Here is a 22,210-nt window from a genome sequence, read left to right as displayed (position 1 = left end):
TGTGCTATAAGCACATGAATAAAAATAACATGCCCCTTCACAGAAAAAAAAACCTGATTTTTTGACACCAAAATGAAAAAAAAAAACCTTTTAGATTAAAAGTTCACATTCCAGCTCTCCATCAAAAGATGGAGAATTTCTACACGGAGAGAGACGGCGAAAATCACTTAGAAAGACGGCGAATATTTCACATTGAATAGGGTGGTTCACTTTTGGAGAGCAAAATGCTCCGTCCAGGGCGAAAAAAGCAAAAATTCTCCATAAAACACAGAGAATTTTTCTCATTGAATACTGCCCTTTGAGTGTCAAGTGAATTTGTCAAAATAGGTGTGAAAATTGCCAAGCAAATATTTTTATTCATCCTAATGACCTGTATTGCTTACCTTGTATAGGAAATATAATCTTTTTTACACAACATTTTTTATTTGAATTTGTATAACAAATGTGAGCAACACTGGCATTTTAAGCGGATATTTTGAACATCTCTCACAGAGATGTTGGCACTCAGGATTAAAACATGCTGCCTTCATTACTACCATTTACTCATTACTCAACCTATTTCTGCTATATTTAAACAATATATCATTATTGCAGGTATTTATCCAATGACAATGCAACTTAATTCTCTCAAAAATACTATTTAACAAAAGAATCTGTTCAATTGGCATTGGCTTTATGATTAAATATAAGTAAATTACCCATAAGCTTCAATTAAAAACAGGCGATACATGTACTATAAACTTGATATTTGGTCTATTGTTTTATGTCAGTTATACACCAAGCTACCTCTCCCAAACTATGTTATACTGGGTTCATTGGCATTGTGAACTAATACAATCCACAAATAAATAAATACATATATATTATGAATGAATGAAAGAATGCAAAGAAGTAAAAGTAAGTGAATTTAGTTTTGTAGATAAGAAATGGAAAATCTAGTTGGTACTGACACATACATGGAAAAAGTGACAGTATGTTTGATTCATAATCTGTGTTACATATCTAGTTTTAGTTAAGTCTTATAATATGACCCTGGATAAAAGACATTGGGGACATACATAATGGCATGCTATAAGCTTATGTTTAAGATGAGCAAAACTTTTAAACTATTCTGAAAAACAATCACCTCATTCCACATTTGGGAACAAATTGTTGTACTTTTCAACAGCGGAATTTGGCATTAAGTGTTCCTGGTCCTATCCCAACTATACATCACAGCAGTATAAATTCACTCTCCTTCCCCAGAGCATAAATTAAATATGAGGAATGGTGAAGAAAAGTCAAACTCAATGATTAAATCCTTGTCAGGCCTGTTGGACCTCGAAACTCAATTTACATGACATTTTCTTATATCATTTCTCTCATCTCATGCCACAAGTTTACCAAACACACCTGTTTTTCTTTCTTTCATTTTTCTATACGACACTAACACACTGTACAATTTTTTTGACCAATTTGGTTGAAAGACATTTCCATTGAACCCAGTGTCCTGGACTAAAGATGTTGACTAAAGATATTGACGACAGACGAAAGAAGAAAGATCTAGCTACAGTTTATAGGTTCTTTTTGAAAGATATTCAAATTGAGCTGCATGCACAGTTGACGAACAATCTTGATAAACAACTGGCGGGTATGCGCATCATCGTTCATCGTTTGTTTGTTGACAATATCTTTTGTCAACATCTTTTGTCCAGGACACTGGGTTCTATGGAAATGTCTTTCAACCAAATTGGTCAAAAAAATTGTACAGTGTGTATGCACCTTTACACTGTATTTACCATAGCACTGCCAAAATGTAGCCAGAATCAATTCAGATCATATGCATTATAAAGAAAATGAATGAAAGAGTAGGTTTAGAGTTTTAGTGTCAATACCAAAATAGCATTCAAGTAAAACAATCAGCATGTGATTGCCATGGTAACATGGATTGAAACATTAAACTAAAGCATGCAACATTGACTTAATGGTTGTAATATTAGTACTAAGGAGGTCATAGGTTGTCTACACAGATTGTGGACGTGTTCATGCAATATTGTGGATAATACATTCAGCATGAATAATATACATGAATGCCTATTTTTTGACGGCATAAAACAAGCATTTTAAGTACAATCATAAATGATCTGTAAATAATGTGTGTACCCAAAGCTATAGTAAATGGCACAAGATCAGTTGGCAATAAAAATAATATCTTCATTTTTAATTACAAAATGAATACTCTAATAACACATAAAGTGCCTCTTGTACTGGCCTTTTCTCTATCCATATGATTTATGTGTCAACTGCAAATTATATTCGAGGAAGGGTCATAAATGATAGCAGTAAATAATGCGCTTCATTTTGAACCATCTGAATACTGTACTCTTATGCAAAGAGCTTTATATTTGGCAGGCATATGTACAAAGAATATACCTTTAAATGTGCTTTTCAAGGTGCAACATTTGCGAATTAAAAAAACAAATACATACCTTTCTCTCTAATCTATCAGTATTTGTATTCCAAAGGTACAGTATGAGAATACCTATAGTCCCTTTCCTCCTGTTTATCAGTCTCATGAGACAAAGGGCATTTCAACACAAAAATGGTCCAGTATTGAATTTAAACAGTGCAAGTGCATTGCTTTAAATAGAGATTTGCACTTTATTTGCTCTTTGAGGGTATTTCAGGCCTGTTCGCTGGCATGTGAATTTGTAGCGCCAGCAATTATCATTAGACTGCACAAGCGCATGAGCCCTCTGTGCAAACAAAGCCCGCAACAGCTTTAGAATGCGAGCTGCATGCTGGCTGATTGACAGGAAGCCGGCATTTGGAGGAGGGACCTGGACATTTAATAAGAGTGTCTGTAAAAATGCAGGCAGTAACCAGGTGTTTTATGGGAGGAATGCTGATGTCAGCTCTGGACCCGATCAACCCATCCTTCATTGCAGCGCAGAGTAAATCACAGGCTACTGCACTCATGGGGGGATGGGGTAGGGAAACATTCCATGGTGGAGTGGTTGTGAATGGATTTGCATCTGTTTGCATGGCTGCGATGGCATTTGCAGCCATGCACAGGGGTGGGATAACACTCTGGCGGGATAACACTTAGTGCAAACTGCTGTTTCCCTAGCACATGGCTGTGCTTTATCGCTTAAGCTGGGTACATACTGAGTGATATGCTGTCTGGTTGGAAAGATCGGACCAGCATATCTCCTCAATTCACTCTATGTGATAAAATGGAGAGTGATAAACTACCAGCCAATCAGCTCCTAACTGTCATATGGTGTTAGACAGGCTGTGTTAGACAAAATTATAGTTAGGAGCTGATTGGTTGGTGGTTTATCACTTTCCACTTTATCACTGTTCAAGGCTTAGTACATCTTGCCCTATGTGTGTATTGAGCATGTGCTGCACATCAAACCTAGCAACATCATAGAGACACCCTGCATGTTAACCCCTTCACTGTAATCCCGAGACTTGTCCGGGCTATGCCTTAATGCCCAGGCTGGCAAGCCTGGAAAATTCTCGGGATTGCCAGTGATTAGCATCGGGCAGTGCTGCTGAGTTCATCGCAGAACTCAGGCAGCTTCAGCACTGCCCGGCTCCCTCTCCTCCGCCGCGCCCCCGGCTTACCCTGCCTCCCCGGCTGTTGCATTGCAGCCTGCGGCGCTGGCTTATAACAAGCAGGGTCGCCGCATGTAGGGATGGGACGCCGGGCAGTGGCTGATTGACGGTTCAGTGTCGCTGCCCAGAAAAAACTCACCCAGTGGGGAGCGCTCCCTGAAAAAAAAAACCCCACAAAAGGGGTTAATAAAGGACGGAACAGTGTTTTTTCATTCCTTCAATAACATCACTCCAGTGTGTATGAGCTGAAGGGGATTCATTCCGATGTTGGAATAAAATGCCATCGCTACAGTGTGGACCCAGCTTAAGCCTCATGGGGTTTGAAATGCAGTGTAATAAAGGGGTCTGTTTATGGATTACTGAAAACACTGGAGAAGTGACCCAGTGGAACAGTTGCCCATGGTAATCAATGAGCTTTGAAGTAACATTTCTAAAGTGCATTTTTTTTAATTAGATGTATCAGCTGATTGGTTACCATGGGCAACTTATCCACCGGCTCACTTCTCCATTCTTTTCAGTGCTTTGTGAATAGACCCCAAAGTACTCTTATGTGACAGGAACCATGCTTTCCATAGAGTAGTCACAACTTGAGCAGTATGACAGTGAACTGGTAAGGTACTAAGCAGCACATTCACAGCCACCACACCTTTGCTAGTTTTGACTGCTAGATTTAAAGGGTCAATAATATTCGGTATAAAATCAGGCATGTTTTATAGTTAGTTTCATTACTTTTTTTTTTCTCTAGCAGCCAAACACGTGGTGGCACAATAATTCATTAAACACCCCCTGCATATATCCTAAATGAAGTAGGAAGTGATCGCCCCAGCAAATTCTCCAATACCAGTGCTACAGATAATGCCGGCCTCTTCCATCCGGGGGCTGGCAGTCGGATCGCCAACCGCTAGCCGCCGGAAGGGGACGCGTGCACATGAGACACGTGGGCATCCCCTTCTAACGGAGCTCACCGCCGCCGGTCCCTGACGCGTTCCCCCACCTCCCTGCTCCCCCCCCCCAACCCTGCCCGTCTCCCCGAAGCGGAGACGGGCAGGGTTCGCGTCCCTTGCCGCACGGTAACTGGGACATGCGTGTGTGGGGGATGCCAGTCAGTTGGAGCGCCATCTCGCCAGCGGGGGCAATCTGGCGAGCCCCGGCGCTGGCTGAGAGGTGCTCCAGCTGTACATATAGTTTGGGGAAATTGAAGAAGAACGTTGTTATAAGTCATCTGTCTCTGACATGTGTGTGAAGGGTGAGGAAAACAACCTGTGAATCTCCAGCTGTTATGGAACTAGATCCCAGAATACCCTGCCAGTCTGACATGAACTGTTCAGAACAAGTAACTAGCTGAGGTGATGCTGGATTTCACTAAGGCACATACAGTAACTCCTAAACAGCTTGCTCAACCCATGCTTGTCTCCTTCCACCCCGTCTGTTTAATAAATAAAAAATAAGATTACAAGTTGATTTTCCAACCACCTCACAATCTTTCTAAAAAGTAATACAAAATGTTCTTCTGATGAGAATAGACATGATCACTGCTGTACTTCCAGTGGGGGACTCTCTTCCCCCACATACTGTACTGTAGCAATCTGCTCATGAAAGCAGGAACTAGACATGTCTGATCACTTGCTGTCTCACATACAGGAGCCTTGCTAGAAGATGTGAGACAGGTCCATTTATGCTAACAATTGACAATAATTTCAAAGGACCCTTTGCTGAACAGATCAGCATATCATCAGACTTGGTACTATTCAGATGTGCATAAATTTACTGCAATCCCCATTTAGATCATTTTACTGACCTTGGTTACTTATAATCAAATTATTTTACTGTATGAAATTAACTCATAGAGATCCAGCTACAGACATAGTTGTATTCAATGTATAGAAAGTAGTAAATGGATTCCTCTCTAAGTCAATACAGAAAAACAGGGACTTTTCCAGGGGTACGAATGTCCAGGGTAAAATCTGCAAAACCTGGGGTTGTTCCTGGGCATAAGAGACACTTGGCAACTACAGTATGTGAGAGATGACAGAAGACCAGGAGAGACTGGATCAGTGTGAAATCAGTGCTTGTAATCTGACCCTTCTTCGCCCAGTGACTCCTACAAGTGTCAAACTGTTTTCAAGCAAAGACTCATTCTGAGAAGCACAATCACTTCACAACAACACATCTGAATAGTTCAACCCACATAACATGTGATCAGCTGCCAAGCCAACAAAGACACAGACCTTTATTAACTCTGTCTGTGCTGCAAGGGCATTCAGCAGCTCTCTATGCAAAACCCATATTCCACACAGCCTCACCTTGATGGGCCACCTTTACTCTCAGCACCCCTGTACTCATTCCCAATCCTGCCCCTGGCTAGTGTGCTGCCAAGAAAGCTTTGTGCAATTTTGTTTTTCTTCTTTGCAATAAATCCAATTTTGGAGGCTCTCTGCTTTCTTATTAAACATTATTTGATGATTCATTAATAAGAAAAAATGGTAGGAGCAGTGACATGATCAGAAGCATTTACTGATAAAATCTTGAGATTTGGTAAAGATGAGTAATCTCATCAGACATGAAATAAAAGCCTATTTATACTGACATAATAATTTTGTAGCTAGACACTGTAACCATGGCAATAGTGACGAATAACAAAATTTAGATTTACACTGGTATGACAAAGTAAATGTGAAGAGGAGGAAATACTGATAGATCTATGGTCTTCACTACTGACTCCACATATATCAAATAAATTATTTCAATTGGAGTCAAGTGAAGACAGGTTCATCTCTTGGGACCACCAAGTACATACACTCGCACACATACAAACACCAGTCAACATGTTGTAGCTTTCACCCCTTACCATACACTGGCTATGAGCATTATCTGAACACAACCGTTTAGATACAGTGTGGTAGTCCTTGTGTAACGTGTCCCTGTCACATTTGCAGGCATCAATGATTGTCAGTGCAGATCATGGAGAAGTAAGGTCTATGCAGCAGTCAGGTGGATGTTATGTGGTGGTTGTGCTGCTGCTGCACATTTCAGTAGCAGGGTAAATCTCATCATAAGGAGGGGGCTGCTCATTAGGTAGAGGGTAACAATAGGGGTAAGATGGATTTAAATCTGGGTCCATAGGGGAGTAACCAGGGAGCTCCAGAGATGGGTGGCCCCCACAGTGCACCTCCACCCCCGCTTCATCAAACAGGTGAAACACCCCAACATTGATATAGGACACACTCTGGATAGTGAAATCCCCAGGGGAGTAGTCCTGCTCCTCATTAGAGAAAATCGAGCCCCTGTTTTGCCTCTGGAAGCGCCTTCCCCCACATCTTCTCCTCCTTCTGCGGCGCTGCTGGGAGGACTTGTAGTTTTTTACTAGCAACAAGTTGATGAGCCCAAGCAGGCACTCCAGGGAGTTAAAAATGGTGGAAATAACCAAACCCCGCTGGTAATCCTTCAGCTTCTGGCACTTGGTGGTGGTGCTGCTGCCTGCGCCAGGTGTGGGTTGCTGCAGGCAAAAGTGTGAGTACTTCCTCTCCACTAGTGACACGGTGTCCCCATCTATCACCGCCCCAGCAAAAGCGCTCAACACTCCCAACATAAAGACTAGCACGCCGAGGAGGAGGAAATTCTGGCTGCCGGGTTTACTCTCCCCTGCCGCGTCCTCTCGGCAGCAGAGTAGGGCAGAGCCCAAGAGCGAGAGGCCAGCTGATAGCAGCAATCCAGAGTAGAAGGCGCCGGCGGCTGTGCCCAGACGGAATGGTTCACCCTTCAGCTCAGAACCCAAAGAGAAGCACTTGAGGCCAACGGCGGCCGCACTTAAGGCGCAGGCAAGCAAGAAGCAGCTGGAGAGCGCTGTGCAAGCTCCCCGGACACCCCACTTCATCCTCCGCGCCGGCCTCACTTCTTCCAGCACCCCCTCCTCTCCTTCTCCTCCTCCTCCTATGCTCTGGCCGTCTCTCTCTCCTCATCCTCCCGTGTCCTCCTCCCCAGCTGCCCTTTCCAGGAAGGAGGTGGTGGGGTCCGGAGAGGACATGTTTTAGTGAGAGAGCTTGTAGAGCTGCATGCACCAGTGCTCAGCCCGAGTATCCTGGCTTGCCGAGTCCAGTCAGCAACAGCAGTTGTAGTAGCATGCAGCAGCACGGCTCTCTCTCACTGCACCTTCCCAGCCTCTGCACATTGCATTATCTCATTGCTCTTGAAGAGGATTAAATATTGATGTGAGAGAGGGGGGAATACAGGCAATGTGCAGAGGAATAGACAAGAAAGCCTGTCAGACTTTACACCAGCCAGCTCTGCTGCACACCAGTCCGTTTTAGGCTAGGAAAAAAAAAAACCCAATCACTTAGCAGTTGATGTCATGAAGCCCACACAGAGCTCCCTCCCCCAGAATCGCTATCTTTAACCTGCATATCTTCAAAGCAGGGAAGAGGTTAATGGTGCAAAGGGCTAGTTGCATAGAGAAGAACTGCTTCATTGAGGGAATGCTGCATTGTGCAAAAGCACAAAACTGGGGAATCTGAACATCACAACAGTGATCTTAAATCACTGCCCATCACTGCAAGAATTCATAAGTTAATTGGTATTTTCTTCCAGTGATTGCATTTTGGTTTTCAATTAAATAAAATGGAACAAACACACTGAAAAGACCTTCTGTTTATCCTTCTTAATTGCCAAGTAAACATTTTGCATAATACTATGAACAATGGTTGTAATGGATTTAAATGTATAGCACTGCAGCGTGTAATGTTTATTCGACTGCTGAAACTTTTGTATTCCTGAGTGACTGTATAATAATCTGTTTTACTCAGCAGAGCTAGCATGCCAAGTTTACAGGCCGTAGGCACATATTGTACCAGCATTTACTGAATACCTTGATTGTAATGAGGGTTGGTGCATGAATCAAATGCACTGCTGCTGTTGACTTAAATTTACCAGAAAACAACAGATAAAGGCAATTTTATATTTTATATTATCATACATGGATATATATATATATATATATATATATATATATATATATATATATATAGAGTGAGGATGCGGCCCGGCACTCTCCGTGGCAGTCAACTGTCCTGGTGCCCCTCCAAGAGAATGGTGTAGGATGGAAGAAAGGATGGCACTCCAGGGTCTTTGTAACAAACGTGCTGTATTTCAAAGCAAAGCAAAAGCCAACGTTTCGGGGGTGACGCCTTGACAAAGGGGGATCACCCCCGAAACGTTGGCTTTTGCTTTGCTTTGAAATACAGCACGTTTGTTACAAAGACCCTGGAGTGCCATCCTTTCTTCCATCATATATATATATATATATATATATATATATATATATATATATATATATATATAATTTAGAGGTAGAAGGCAGCACACTCGGGCATTCATTAAAGACAGAACTTCACAGGTATCAGGTAAATCAACATTTCGGTTTAATGATAACCTCCATCAGGATATCCTGATAAAGGGTATCATTAAACTGAAATGTTGATTCACCTGATACCTGTGAAGGTCTGTCTTTAATGTAAGCAAACAAAAGTTCACAAAGTATAGTGTCCAAGGACTGGATGGAATTCTATAATAGATATAAGAATAATTTATATATATATATATATATATATATATATATATATATATATATATATATATATATATATAAAATATATATAGTTCCCTGCTGTGTGCGATCAAGGGATTGGCCGTCCCTACCAGGTGGGTAAAAATAACAAAAAGGAAAAGAAAAAACTTAGATCACAGCATCTGGGAATAAAGATGTCTATATAAATTATAATAATTTAAAGTAAAAATATGTATAAAAGATAAGAAAATATAACAATTAAATGATGGATTGCTTGTTTATTTATTTATTTACAGTTTCTTATATAGCGCAGCAGATTCCGTTGCGCTTTACAATAGTAGACAGTGATAAGACTAACTGGGCAACAACAGACAGACTTGGAGGTAGGAGGGCCCTGCTGCAAGCTTACAATCTATAGGGATATAAGGGGGAAACACAAGTACAGGCACCAGTAATAGCATAGCAGTTACAAGTCCAGAAGGGAAGTTATATAATACATAAGTGCCTCGGAGGGTTATGCATGTAGAACTTAAATATGATAGGCTTGCCTGAAGAGGTGAGTTTTCAGGGAACGCTTGAAAGTTTGGAGAGTCTTAATGTGCATGGAAGGGCATTCCATAGGATGGGAGAAGCCAGATGAAAGTCCTGTAATAGTGAATGGGAGCTAGTGATCCGTGCAGAAGAGAGACGCAGATCTTGTGTAGAGCATAGTGGTCGAGATGGGAGATATTTTGTGATAAGTGCAGAGATATATGCTGGTGCAGTATGGTTAATAGCTTTATATGCAAGTAGAAGTGTTTTATATTGAATACGGTAATATACAGGCAACCAATGGAGGGACTGGCAGAGCGGATCAACAGACGATGAGCGTCTTGCAAGGAAGATCAGCCTAGCAGCAGCATTTAAAATTGATTGCAGTGGTGAGAGTCTGTTCTTGGGAAGACCAGTTAGGAGACTATTGCAATAATCAATGCGGGATATAACGAGTGCATGGATAAGAGATTTGGTAGTGTCTTGTGTGAGATAGGGTCGTATTTTGGATATGTTTTTTTAGATGCATGTAACATGATTTGGAGACAGATTGAATGTGGGGGAGAAAGGACAGTTCAGAGTCGAGGATGACCCCTAAGCAACGAGCTTGTGGGGTAGGGTAGATTGTCGAGTTGTCAACAGCGATGGAGATATCAGGATGGAAACTGTTCTTAGTTGGCGGGAATATAAGTAATTCCGTTTTGGAAATATTGAGTTTGAGTTGGCGACAAGACATCCAAGATGAGATGGCAGAGAGATAATCAGAGACTCGACCCAAAACCAATGGTGACAACTCTGGTGTTGATAGATAGATTTGAGTATCATCAGCATACAAGTGATACTGAAATCTGAAAGAGCTGATTAGTTTGCCAAGAGAGGAGGTATAGATTGAGAAAAGCAGAGGACCTAAGACTGAACCTTGCGGAACTCCGACTGACAGAGGTAATGAAGAGGAAGTAGAGTTAGAGAAGCGAACAATGAAAGAGCGATCAGATAGGTAAGATGTGAACCAGGAAAGGGCTGTATCATTAAGACCTAGGGAGTGTAGTGTTTGTAAGAGAAGAGAGTGATCGACGGTGTCAAATGCAGCAGAAAGATCAAGAAGAATAAGTAGTGAGTAATGGCCTTTAGACTTAGCCGTTACCAGATCATTCACCACTTTAGTCAGTGCAGCCTCAGTGGAGTGTTGAGAGCGAAAGCCTGAGTGAAGTGGGTCTAATAGGGTGTTAGAGTTAAGAAAGTTTGTGAGGCGAGAGTAGACAAGTCTCTCCAGTAGCTTGGAGAGGCATGGGAGCTGAGATATAGGACGATAGTTAGAGAGAGAGTTAGGTTTTTTTTTTAGAATAGGAGTTATCACTGCATGTTTGAGCAGAGAAGGAAAAGTATCAGTAGTAAGAGAGAGATTGCAGATTTTAGTTAAGGTTGGAATAATCACAGGAGATAGATTTTTAATGACTTGCGCAGGTATAGGATCGAGAGGAGAGGTAGTAGAGTAAGAGGATAAGAAGAGTGCGGATACTTCCTTTTCATTTGTGGGATCAAATGAAGAGAAAGTGCAAAAGGGTTCAGGTGGGGAAGAAAGAGGGTTAGAGGTTGTGGAAGAGCATACCATTTCATCTCGGATGGGTGCTTGTGTAGTTTCACGCTTCGGGCTCGGTGGCTCGCTATGCTCGCCACGCTATCTAAAATCAACTCCATGCCAACATGGATATGTTGGCATGGAGTTAAGTTAGTTTATTTTAGATAGTTGTGGTGAGGGTAGAACTCGGAAGTAGTGAAACTACACAAGTACCCTTGGATGTTATCAATTTTGTCCTTAAAGTAGGAGGCAAGTTCTTGTGCACTGATGGTAGCCGGTGGGGGAGGAGGGGGAGGGTACAGAAGAGACTTAAATGTGTTAAAAAGTCGCTTAGGGTTGGTGGCATGAAAAGAGATGAGAGATTGGTAGTATGTTTGTTTGGCAGCGTCCAAAGCTTTGCAGTAGGAGTGGTAGCTAGTTTTATATGTGAGGAAAGCAGTCATACTATGAGATTTGCGCCATTGGCGTTCCATTTTACGTGACTGATTTCGTAGTTGTCTTGTTGTTTTGGTGTGCCACGGTTGGCATTTAAGCCTATGTGGAGTGTAATGGGTAGCTGGAGCCACGTCATCAAGGGCTGTTTCAAGAGTCTGGTAGAGGTGGGAAACAGCAGAGTTAGGAGAGGTAAATGTAGAAATTAGTGAGAGCTGTTGTTGCAGGGAGGTGGTAAGTTGTGGAAAATTAATAGCATTAGTATTTCTGCGGGTTAGAGTAGGCATGCATGATTTCAGTGTCAGTGAGCTTGGGGTAATGGAGGAGAGCGAGAGGGTAATGAGATTGTGATCAGAGAGAGGGAAGGGAGTGTTAGTAAAATCAGAGACTGAGCACAGCCTGGTGAAAACAAGGTCAAGGCAGTGGCCTTCCTCATGAGTAGAGGAGTCAGACCACTGGGAGTGGCCGAGAGAGGAGGTTAGAGAGAGGAGTTTGGAAGCATGCAAAGATGGTGGACTGTCAATAGCAATATTGAAGTCACCCAGGATGACAGTGGAGATGTCAGAGGATAAGAAATGGGGGAGCCAGGCAGAGAAATCTTCTAGAAATTGAGTTTTGGGAAGCCCAGGTGGGCGATAGATAGCAGCAACACGCAGAGAGAAAGGAGAAAAAACCCTAATAGAGTGAACTTTAAATGATGTAAATGTGAGTGAAGGAACAGGTGATAGAACTGAGTATGTGAAGTCTTGTGACAGTAATATACCAACCCCACCTTCTTTACAGTTACCAGGCCTGGAGGTGTGAGTGAAGTAGAAACCACCATGTGACAGTGCTGCAGGCGAGGCCGTGTCTGATTGTGTGAGCCAGGTTTCTGTAATGGCCAGCAGGTTGAATTTGTGAGCGATAAAGAGGTCATGGATGGATGTTAATTTATTGCAAACAGAGCGTGCATTCAATAGGGCACATTTAAGTTGTTTGGAGTGTGGTGGGAGGCATGTGATATTTATGAGGTTAGCCGAATTTCTAGGCATACAACCAGTAAACTCTGAGTGGGACAGGTGGTTTGGGCCTGGGTTTGGTGATATGTCACCAGCTAATAAGATTAGAAAGGAGAGATAGATAAAGGTGGATGTTTGTGTTTTTTTGTATTGTTGGTGGGATGTGGATGTGAAAGTACAAGTAGAGAAGTAAGTAAAGAGCTCATGAGTGTTTAGAAGAGGGGAGTGAATAATAGAAGAGGCAATGTGCACAGAGTGGTGAGCACTGGCGGATTCAGGGGGGGGGGATCCGGGCACGTGTCCCCCTTGTAATTTCAGACGGATTTTTTATTTATTTCTGCTGCCCGCTCCCCCGCTGTGCCCGCTCCCCCGCTGTGCCCGGCCGGGAGAGAGATGTGCTACTGTATAAAATTCGCTTCTCCTGCTGGACCGCTAGCCAATGGGCACTTGCGGTCCAGCAGCCAATGAACTGGCGGCTGCTGGACCGCGAGCGCCTATTGGCTAGTGGTCCAGCGGGAGATATGAATTTTACATAGGATAGGAGCACATTTCTCTCCCGGCCGGGCACACTGTGGAGCGGGCGAGCGGGGAGTCGCGGGTGAGCGGAGCGGGGCGGGGGGGCGGGCTGTCAGCACATGCGGGGGGGGGGGGTGCACACACAACCATCCCACCCTACTGCACCCACCCTGCTGCAAGCACCCTCCCACCCTGCTGCACCCAAGCAGATTCAGTCGAGCATGAAGCCCCTTGGCATCGAGCATGTAGGTAAGTGGCACTTATGTGTCAAATGTATAATGGGCATTACGGTGTGATATATAGTATGTAATGGGCATTACGGTGTGTTATATAGTATGTCATGGGCATTACGGTGTGTTATATAGTATGTGACGGGCATTACGGTGTGTTATATAGTATGTATTGGGCATTACCATGTGTTATATAGTATGTAATGGGCATTACGGTGTGTTATATAGTATGTAATGGGCATTACGGTGTGTTATATAGTATGTAATGGGCATTACGGTGTGTTATATAGTATGTCATGGGCATTACGGTGTTATATAGTATGTAATGGGAATTACGGTGTGTTATATAGTATGTGATGGGCATTACGGTGTTATATAGTATGTAATGGGAATTACGGTGTGTTATATAGTATGTGATCGGCATTACGGTGTGTTATATAGTATGTGATGGGCATTACGGTGTTATATAGTATGTAATGGGCATTACGGTGTGTTATATAGTATGTCTTGGGCATTACGGTGTGTTATACAGTATGTCATGGGCATTACAGTGTGTTATATAGTATGTAATGGGCATTACGCTGTGTTATATAGTATGTCATGGGCATTACGGTGTGTTATATAGTATGTAATGAGCAGTACGGTGTGTTATATAGTATGTAATGGGCATTACGGTATGTTATATAGTATGTGATGGACATTACGGTGTGTTATATAGTATGTAATGGACATTACGGTGTGTTATTTAGTATGTCATGGGCATTGCGGTGTGTTATATAGTATGTGACATGCATTACGGTGTGTTATATAGTATGTAATGGGCAGTACTATGTGTTATATAGTATGTAATGGGAATTGCGGTGTGTTATATTGTATGTGATGGGCATTACGGTGTGTTATATAGTATTTAATGGGCATTACGGTGTGTTATATAGTATGTAATGGGCATTACAGTGTGTTATATAGTATGTAATGGGGTTTACAGTGTTATATAGTATGTCATGGGCATTGCGGTGTGTTATATAGTATGTAATGGGCATCATGTGTGGGCTTATGTGTAATTGGAATTACAAAGTTCACTAAAATGTGCAATGGGCATTACGGTGTGTGGTATAATGTTGGTCCATGCCCACTTTTAACTGAGCAGGAGCCTCACCTACTACAAATTGAGAGGGAGGGGGGGCGCAAAACATGCCCTTGCTCTGGGCACCGTGGCACCTAGCTACACCACTGCCGCCGCCTTATAGGAGACAGACACTAGAGGTACTACTATACTTCTAGTGTTTGTCAGAACAGAAGAGTGCGTCCAGCGCTATCCGGAAGTGTGGATTTGGGTAGCGCTGGCGCGCTATTTAAATGGAACCCTTCACAAGCATGCACCCTGGCTCCCCCCTGGCAAAAAAAAAATATCAATCCCATGACATGGCAACAAGAATAAAACCCCTGGCAAGAAGCATGTAACCTCTGGCAACATGTGATATTCCTCTAACAATAAGTATGTAGGTAAGCAGCAATTAAATGGTATAATATGTAATAGGCATTATTATGTTTAATGGGCATTTTGGTATTGGCATTATGTTTAATGGGCATCACAACGTATGGCATTGTGTTTTATGGGCATTACTTTGTTGGCATTATGTGAGATGGCCATTACAGTGTGTGACATTATATTTAATTTGTATTACGGTGTGTGACATTATGTGTAATGTAATACTGTGTACATTTTTGGCTCGCCGACGGCGCACAATGTCCCTATTTATACATCATTATCTATACTATGGCTTAATCCATGTGGCATTATCTGAATTTTGGCTTAATCCATGTGGCATTATGGAAATTTTGTCTCATTCTTTTTGGCATCATGTGTAAGCGGCAAGTATAATATTGTCCACTATTTTGTTGCATAATGTGTAAAAGTGGTATATGGTGTGGTACACTACACTCAAGGACACGCCCCCTTTGGAATGGCCACGCCCCCTTTAAAAAATAACCTGCGGCCTTCGGCTTGCACACAACTCCATCCTTCACTTTTCACTCCACAGTGGGCCTGTGGACTTAAAATGTCAGGGCCTATTTCTAATCCCATTCCTTCCCACTCTCTCTGCTCTCCTCCTCTCTATCTCGCTTCACTCTCTGAGAATGCACACTGGCACTACTAACACCGCTCACTCCCACCCCTCCTGTCATGGTGGCCCCCCTGTAATTTTCTCCTGGATCCGCCCCTGTTGGTGAGTGTCAGGGAGATTATAGGATGAGTGAAGTTTGGTGAAAATTCCATGTAATGAAATGAGAAGTAGCAGTTTGGTGAGCATGATGTAATAATGTGTATTGTATTTACCTTGCTTGATGTTGTTTTTTTAACTGTTCTTTAAAAGTAATATCACTTTGTAATTTATCACTTATACCCCTTTTAGACATACTACCCAGGATTTTGTCCAGGTTTACCCGGGATTTTCAACCCAGGTCACTCCCGGGATTTTAGTAACAGACCCCCTTTCACACTACACCTCAAATCCGGGAAAAACCCGGGTATACCCCTTTCACACATAAGCCAGGCTTTTCAAGCATTTCAATGTTTCATCATTAAAATGGGACACGCCCTGGCAGCAAAAAAAAGCAACATCACATGTGTAAAACTGAAAAGCCCGGGTATACCCAGACATAAGCCGGGTATTATACCTGGGAGTTAAATACCGGGAAAAACCCTGGTCAATTGCAGGTGCTCAGTATCCGGGAGTGAAATCCCGGGTATACCCTTTAGGACATACGCTAGTCCCAGGTTTGGGCGCGTTCATGTGAAAAAACCCGGGATTTTCGCGTATGTCTGAAAGGGGTATTAGTATATTTCTAACTTATGCTGTGTACACACGGGGGAGATATATTGCTCAGCCATATATGGCTGAGATATATGGCTGAGCAATATATTGCTCAGTTTCTACTTTACATCAGCGACCAGAGATGGTCGCTGATGAAAAAGAAACTGCCGGGGGGAGCCCGGCAGTGGTAATCAGCTGGTCGCAGGAGCATGTTCCTGCGACCAGCGATCACCACAGGGGCAAAAACGGGAGCGCGCACCCGGCTCAGCGACCATATTTCCCGCGATTTTGCCCAAAATTGCCCCTGTGTGTACGCACCTTTAGAGAACTGCCCAGGCAGAGGACTGCCTTATAAGTGAAGATATATACCAGGTCTGATTAGAAGAGGCTACAGCTGAGGTCACATGACCAGCTAATCAAAGGACATCAATTAGCTTGTTTTAAATAAACACTAGCCAAAAATATATACCCCAATAAATTAGGCCTCACTGACAACAGCTTCAAACAGGTTATACAAAGACTAGAAACATCCTTAACAATACAACACTGGTTCTGCAATTGCCATAATTCAGATTAGCAGTTAAAGCAGGGTTGCCGACCCTCCCGGAATTTGCGGGAGTCTCCCGAAAATCGGGTCCTTCCTCCCGGCCCCTGGAAGGGTGGGCAACCCTCCCGGAATCAGGGGGACCCCCACTGAGCCCCCCGATCGCGGCATTTATATGCCGCAATCCGCGGGTCTCAGGGGAGGGGGCGGAGCTAAAACGGCACAATCGTGACGTTTTAGCCCCGCCCCCTCAATGGATAACTGTTATTTCGGCTATTTGTTGTAATGGGGGCGGGGCTTAATGACGTCACAGTTAAGCCCCGCCCCCAAAACGAGTAACGCAAGATTCCTCTCCGGGCTTTTCCCGGAGAGGATTTTTTCAAAGTCGGCAACCCTGAGTTAAAGTGATTTCAAGAGACAAATGAAAAGTCACATACATGGAATAATTACTCACAAAATGGATAGAAACCGTGCGTGGTTCTCTAAATAACATAGATAGCATGTCATGAAAATACAGTACAATAATCAGTCAAAAGACATGTTTGGTTTGGAACGTTTCAGGATTTTTTCCCTGTCTTCAGACGGCACAAAAACATATTATCCCTTCAACTCCATGCCACAGATCCCAGGTACTCTGCTCCACCCTCAGCTTCAGGTGAATGACTTCAGGGAAACTTCGGGACAGCCCTCTGACCATCAGCTGAGTGTGACATCAAGATCCACGGCGTTTGCTGCGGGATACACTAATCCTAATCATGTGTAGAACAAGAGAACATTAAAATCTTATTAAAAAACTGTATCATTACCAATAACTGTCTTTAACAATGCATGTTACATTTTTCTATATGTATTGTACTAAGATATGCTATAATTCATCTTGGAAAGGATATGCCCACATATTTATATATATTTTAGATGTGAACAGTAATAACTAAGTATTTTATACCAACAAAAAATATTTTTTTATAAAAAAAAAACAGGTTCAATTGGTCATTTAGCCCCTGTGGTTTAACCGTATCCAGGGTATGGATCCATTTTGCTTCAATACTCAGCGGTTTTTTATGCCTATCATCTTCAACATGATTGATAATCATGTGATGGAAATTGGATATATTATGTTTGGCTTCCAAGAAATGCTTGGCTATGGGTTTGGTACTTGTGTATTTTTTCATTTCATGCCACTACTTAAGGCATGCGATGCAATGAGATGCGATGCGATTTTTCATTGTAAAGACCCGATTTTTAATTGTATAGTCACCCATGGGTGATTTCATACCCCCACTATCCAACTACGCATGGAGTTGACTTTATATAGTGTGGCGAGCGCAGCGAGCCACCAAGCCCGAAATATGGCTTGAGCAGCGAGCCCCGCGAGGGGACGTGGATTACTTTACATGTATTCTCGCTGCGCTCGCCATGCTTCGGGCTCGGTGGCTCGCTGCGCTCGCCACACTATATAGAATCAACTCCATGCGTAGTTGGATAGTGGGAGAATGAAATCACCCATGGGTGACTATACAATTAAAAATCAGGTCTTTACAATGAAAAATCGCATCGCATGAATTGTATGCCACTATATTGCATGAGATGCGATGCGATACAATGAAAAAAATTGGGCGGCCAGATATTACACAAGTACCAAATGTTTTGTTCTGTATCGAAGGCCAGATATTTAAACTATTAGCAGATACAGAATTTAGACGTTATCAACTTGGTGAAAGTATTGGATTGGACAGTACATACAGATGTTACTAAACAATTAGAAAGACTTAGGGGTAAGAGACGTAAGAGCAAGGGATGTTTCAAATCTACTGCATACCTCCCAACACTGGACTGCGACGAGGAGGGACACTTTGCGTGCCGAAGGCTCACATCCAAAATTTTGGGGGCGTGACCTAGTGACAAGGGGATGTGGTTTATAGCGCTATTGGCTGGCTTGCGGCCTAGCGGCTCCTGATTGGCCACTAGGCCGCAAGCACAGGTATCCCTATGGATTTCTTCGGACACGGACCCCTGGACATCAGACCCGGAACCCAGGACAACGGACCCGGGGACCTACATACGGGCTCAAGATAGGTAAGTATCAGTATGTGTGGGCTTTGGATGTAATCTTTATTTTTCTTGGGTGTCAGTGTGATTTTTTAACTATTTCTATTACTGTGGAACTACAAGTGCCAGCAGGCCCTTTAATGCCCTGCATGCTGGGACTTGTGGTTCTCATAGTTGCACAGTATTAGACAATGGTGTTTCATTCTATTTTTTACACAAAGGTCAGCCCAGTACCCAATGCCCAGTGGTACCAGGGACAGCACCAGGCTTCAGCCTGGCCAGGTAAGTACTGGAGGGGGATGACTCCTTTATTGGGGGGGTCCCCACTTCCCCAGGACCCCTGGCCAGGCTGACTGGTCGGTAGGGTTAATGCTTTGGCTCCCCCCGGCTGTGGCATTACCCTGCTGGCTGGTTGGCCTGTGGCTGTTTCTTAAAATACGGGGGACCCCTATTCATTTTGGGAACCAGACCCAGCCCTAGAGCCTGGGGTTGGTTTTAAAAAGTCAGCGGAGCCCTACGCATTTTTTCCCCTGATTTTTTAAAACCAGCCCCAGCTCTTTGAGCCTGGTGCTGGTTATGGCCGTGGGAGGGACCTGACTGATCCGTGCAGGCTAATGCCAAATACGACAGGAAATTGAAGTCTATTTTCCTGGTGAATTTGGCCGGCAATTATCGGCAGTTTGCCGATAATTAGTGGCCGTATTTTAATAATACGCTTAGTAAATTAGGAATCACCATTCTTTTGAATGGTGATTCCTATTCAAATTCCCCGATGGCGTATACATTCGTATTTGTAAATACAAATACGAATGTGCCATATATATGAATCCGAATATGTGTATTTTTGGCATAGTAAATGGCAAAAAAATTCGTATTTCACTATGCAAATATGATTTTTTAGGCGCATTTGCCTTAGTAAATTTCCCCCTATGTCATTTACTACATGGGGCGGTATTCAATGAGGTTGATTCGCCAGGTTTTTATGGCGATTTTGTGCTGTAAGGCGAATTTCTGACTAAAACGGTGAATCACCCTATTCAATGACCAGATGGCGAATACATTTCAAGGTTTTTTTCGCCATGATTCACCGAGTAGCAATCGCGATCTTTTTATGGTGAAGTGAAATGTGAACTTTTAAAATAAAGTGTTTTGTTTTTTACAATTGGTGTCAAAAAATCTGGAATTTTATTCTGAGGAGGGGCATGCTATTTTTATTCATGTGCTGTAAGCACATGAATATATATTTAATTTTAAAAAATGTATTATTTTTTTACACAGACCAGCCAGCAGGGGGCCGGAGCCGAGCCGCTCATTACATATTCATATATTCACTTCACCCGATCATTACATATGCATGATCGGGTGTAGTGAATATACCCGGTCCCCTGCTGGCACCCCCAGGGGGCAGCCTGTGCTGCCTGGCACCTGGGGGGCCCACCTCCCCCCCCACAAACGTTCTGGGGCAGGCAGGGAGACTACCATCTCCCTGCCTGCCACCGTCCTCAGGCTCCCTGCGGCGTCCGCCGCAGGAGCTCAAATTTGCCGGTCAGGGGCAGCGAGCCTCTGACTCGTTAAATACCGGAGCCGGCGAGGCTCCGGAACGCAGCGAGCAGTGGCGAATGTGCAGCGAATCCTAAACAGGATTCGCTGCACGTCGCCAGTATTCACATTGAATACTGCCCATGGAATGGCAAGGAACGGCTAATGCCCTGGCCTATGTTCTTGACTAGTGGTCCAGCTTCACACAACGATCACAGCCCTCCTCCTCATCCTCATCCTCCCCCCCCCTCCCTTAAATAAGGCACCGGGCGAGACAGTTGTTGTCCGTGGGATGCAAAAGGCCATCACCCTGCCTGGGCAGAAGACCAAAAAATCCATCTCTTTGGTCTGGAAATATTTTTATCCTGGTGCGGACAACAATTGTCTCACCATATGTAGCTTATGTAAAGCTGCAATAAGCAGGGGTAAGGCCATGGCCACCTAGGGATATCCTCCCATATGCGTCACCTGAAGTTAGTTCATAAGTCACTGTTTACTTCAGAAACTGTGACTAGGACCTTAAGCAGTCCAGGGACACCTAAATCCCTTGATCCGGTTATATCCATGCTCCTAAAAAACCACACCAGCAAGTCATTCCCCATCAATTTCCTCCTCCATCCAGATCGGAGGTAGTCCTGCAGGCCATGTCACCATCATGACTGACTCCTCTCCCATCGGGGATTCCTCTGAAGGATCCTGCAGCAGTATGCCTACTACTGCTGCCGCTGCTGCTGTTACTGCTGCTGGGAGTCAGTCATCATCCCAGGGGGGAAGCCCGGTCCACCATCAGTGGAGTGGGATTTAGATGGTTGATGGAGGTATTGTGCCCCCGGTACCAAATCCTGTCTAAATTCCACTTCACTAGGCAGGCGATACCCAGGATGTACAGAGACGTCAGAAAAAGTATCCTCAGTGCCCTGAAAAATGCGGCTGTACCCTCTCCTGGGAATTTGTGGTGTCGGACAACGCCAGTAACATTGTGCGGGCATTACATATGGGCAATTTCCAAGACGTGCCATGTTTTGCCCACACAATAAATTTGGTGGTGCAGCATTTCATAAAAACTGACAGGATCGTGCAGGAGATGCTTGCGGTGGCCCACAAAATTGCTGGACATTTTCATCTACCTACACTATCTATCTATCTCATATCTATCTAATCTATCTATCATCACTCTGATCTATCTATCTATCTATCTATCTATCTATCTATCTATCTATCTATCTATCTGTATCTATCATGCTTACAGGCCATGGAGTGTTTCATAGTAAAAGACACGCACAGACATATATATATATATATATATATATATATATATATATATATAATACAGAGGATCCCGGCACTCAAACGTTAACGGACATCGACTTGGGTTGCCTTTCCAATCCAAAGAAGAAGGAAAGTAGCAAACGGGCAGGATGGCACTCCCAAGATTGAGCAATAAGTTACAAATAAACAGTCAACATTTGACTGTTTATTTGTAACTTATTGCTCAATCTTGGGAGTGCCATCCTGCCCGTTTGCTATATATATTATATATATATATATATATATATATATACTGCTGCACTAGGTCCGGCACTCCCTGTCGTTCCACAAACACTTTGCCCAGGTGCCCATCAACGGGGGAACAATTGCTCGCCACCACACATACCATACACAAAAGAGATGTCACTCCGGGTCTTAGGTGAAAAGTGGAAAAGCTTTACTGTAGAATGTCTACGCCGTTTCGGGACTCGCCCGTCTTCAGGACATGCACAGTACAAGTAAAATAAAGTGACATATTTATACATTACCAGATCAGAGGCTGCCC

General features: G+C 43.4%; 1 protein-coding gene across 1 annotated transcript; it reads right to left on the bottom strand.

The window, feature by feature from the left end:
* Positions 1–336: 336 nt before the first annotated feature.
* Positions 337–8,065, bottom strand: TMEM271 (transmembrane protein 271). Its single transcript, XM_083180142.1, has one exon. The coding sequence runs from the start codon at positions 7,475–7,477 to the stop codon at positions 6,602–6,604; it is 876 nt and encodes a 291-aa protein (XP_083036268.1). The 5' UTR covers positions 7,478–8,065; the 3' UTR covers positions 337–6,601.
* Between the last annotated feature and the right edge of the window lie 14,145 nt (positions 8,066–22,210).

This window comes from Crinia signifera, chromosome 1 (assembly GCF_055691185.1).
Source record: "Crinia signifera chromosome 1, ASM5569118v1, whole genome shotgun sequence".
Taxonomy (NCBI): Eukaryota; Metazoa; Chordata; class Amphibia; order Anura; family Myobatrachidae; genus Crinia; species Crinia signifera.
The sequence above is the reverse complement of the archived record's forward strand: the minus strand, read 5'-3'. Positions and strand labels throughout refer to the sequence as shown.

Coding starts and splice junctions, on each gene's coding strand:
- TMEM271 (XM_083180142.1), bottom strand. CDS start 7,477: ATGAAGTGGGGTGTCCGGGGAGCTTGCACAGCGCTCTCCAGCTGCTTC.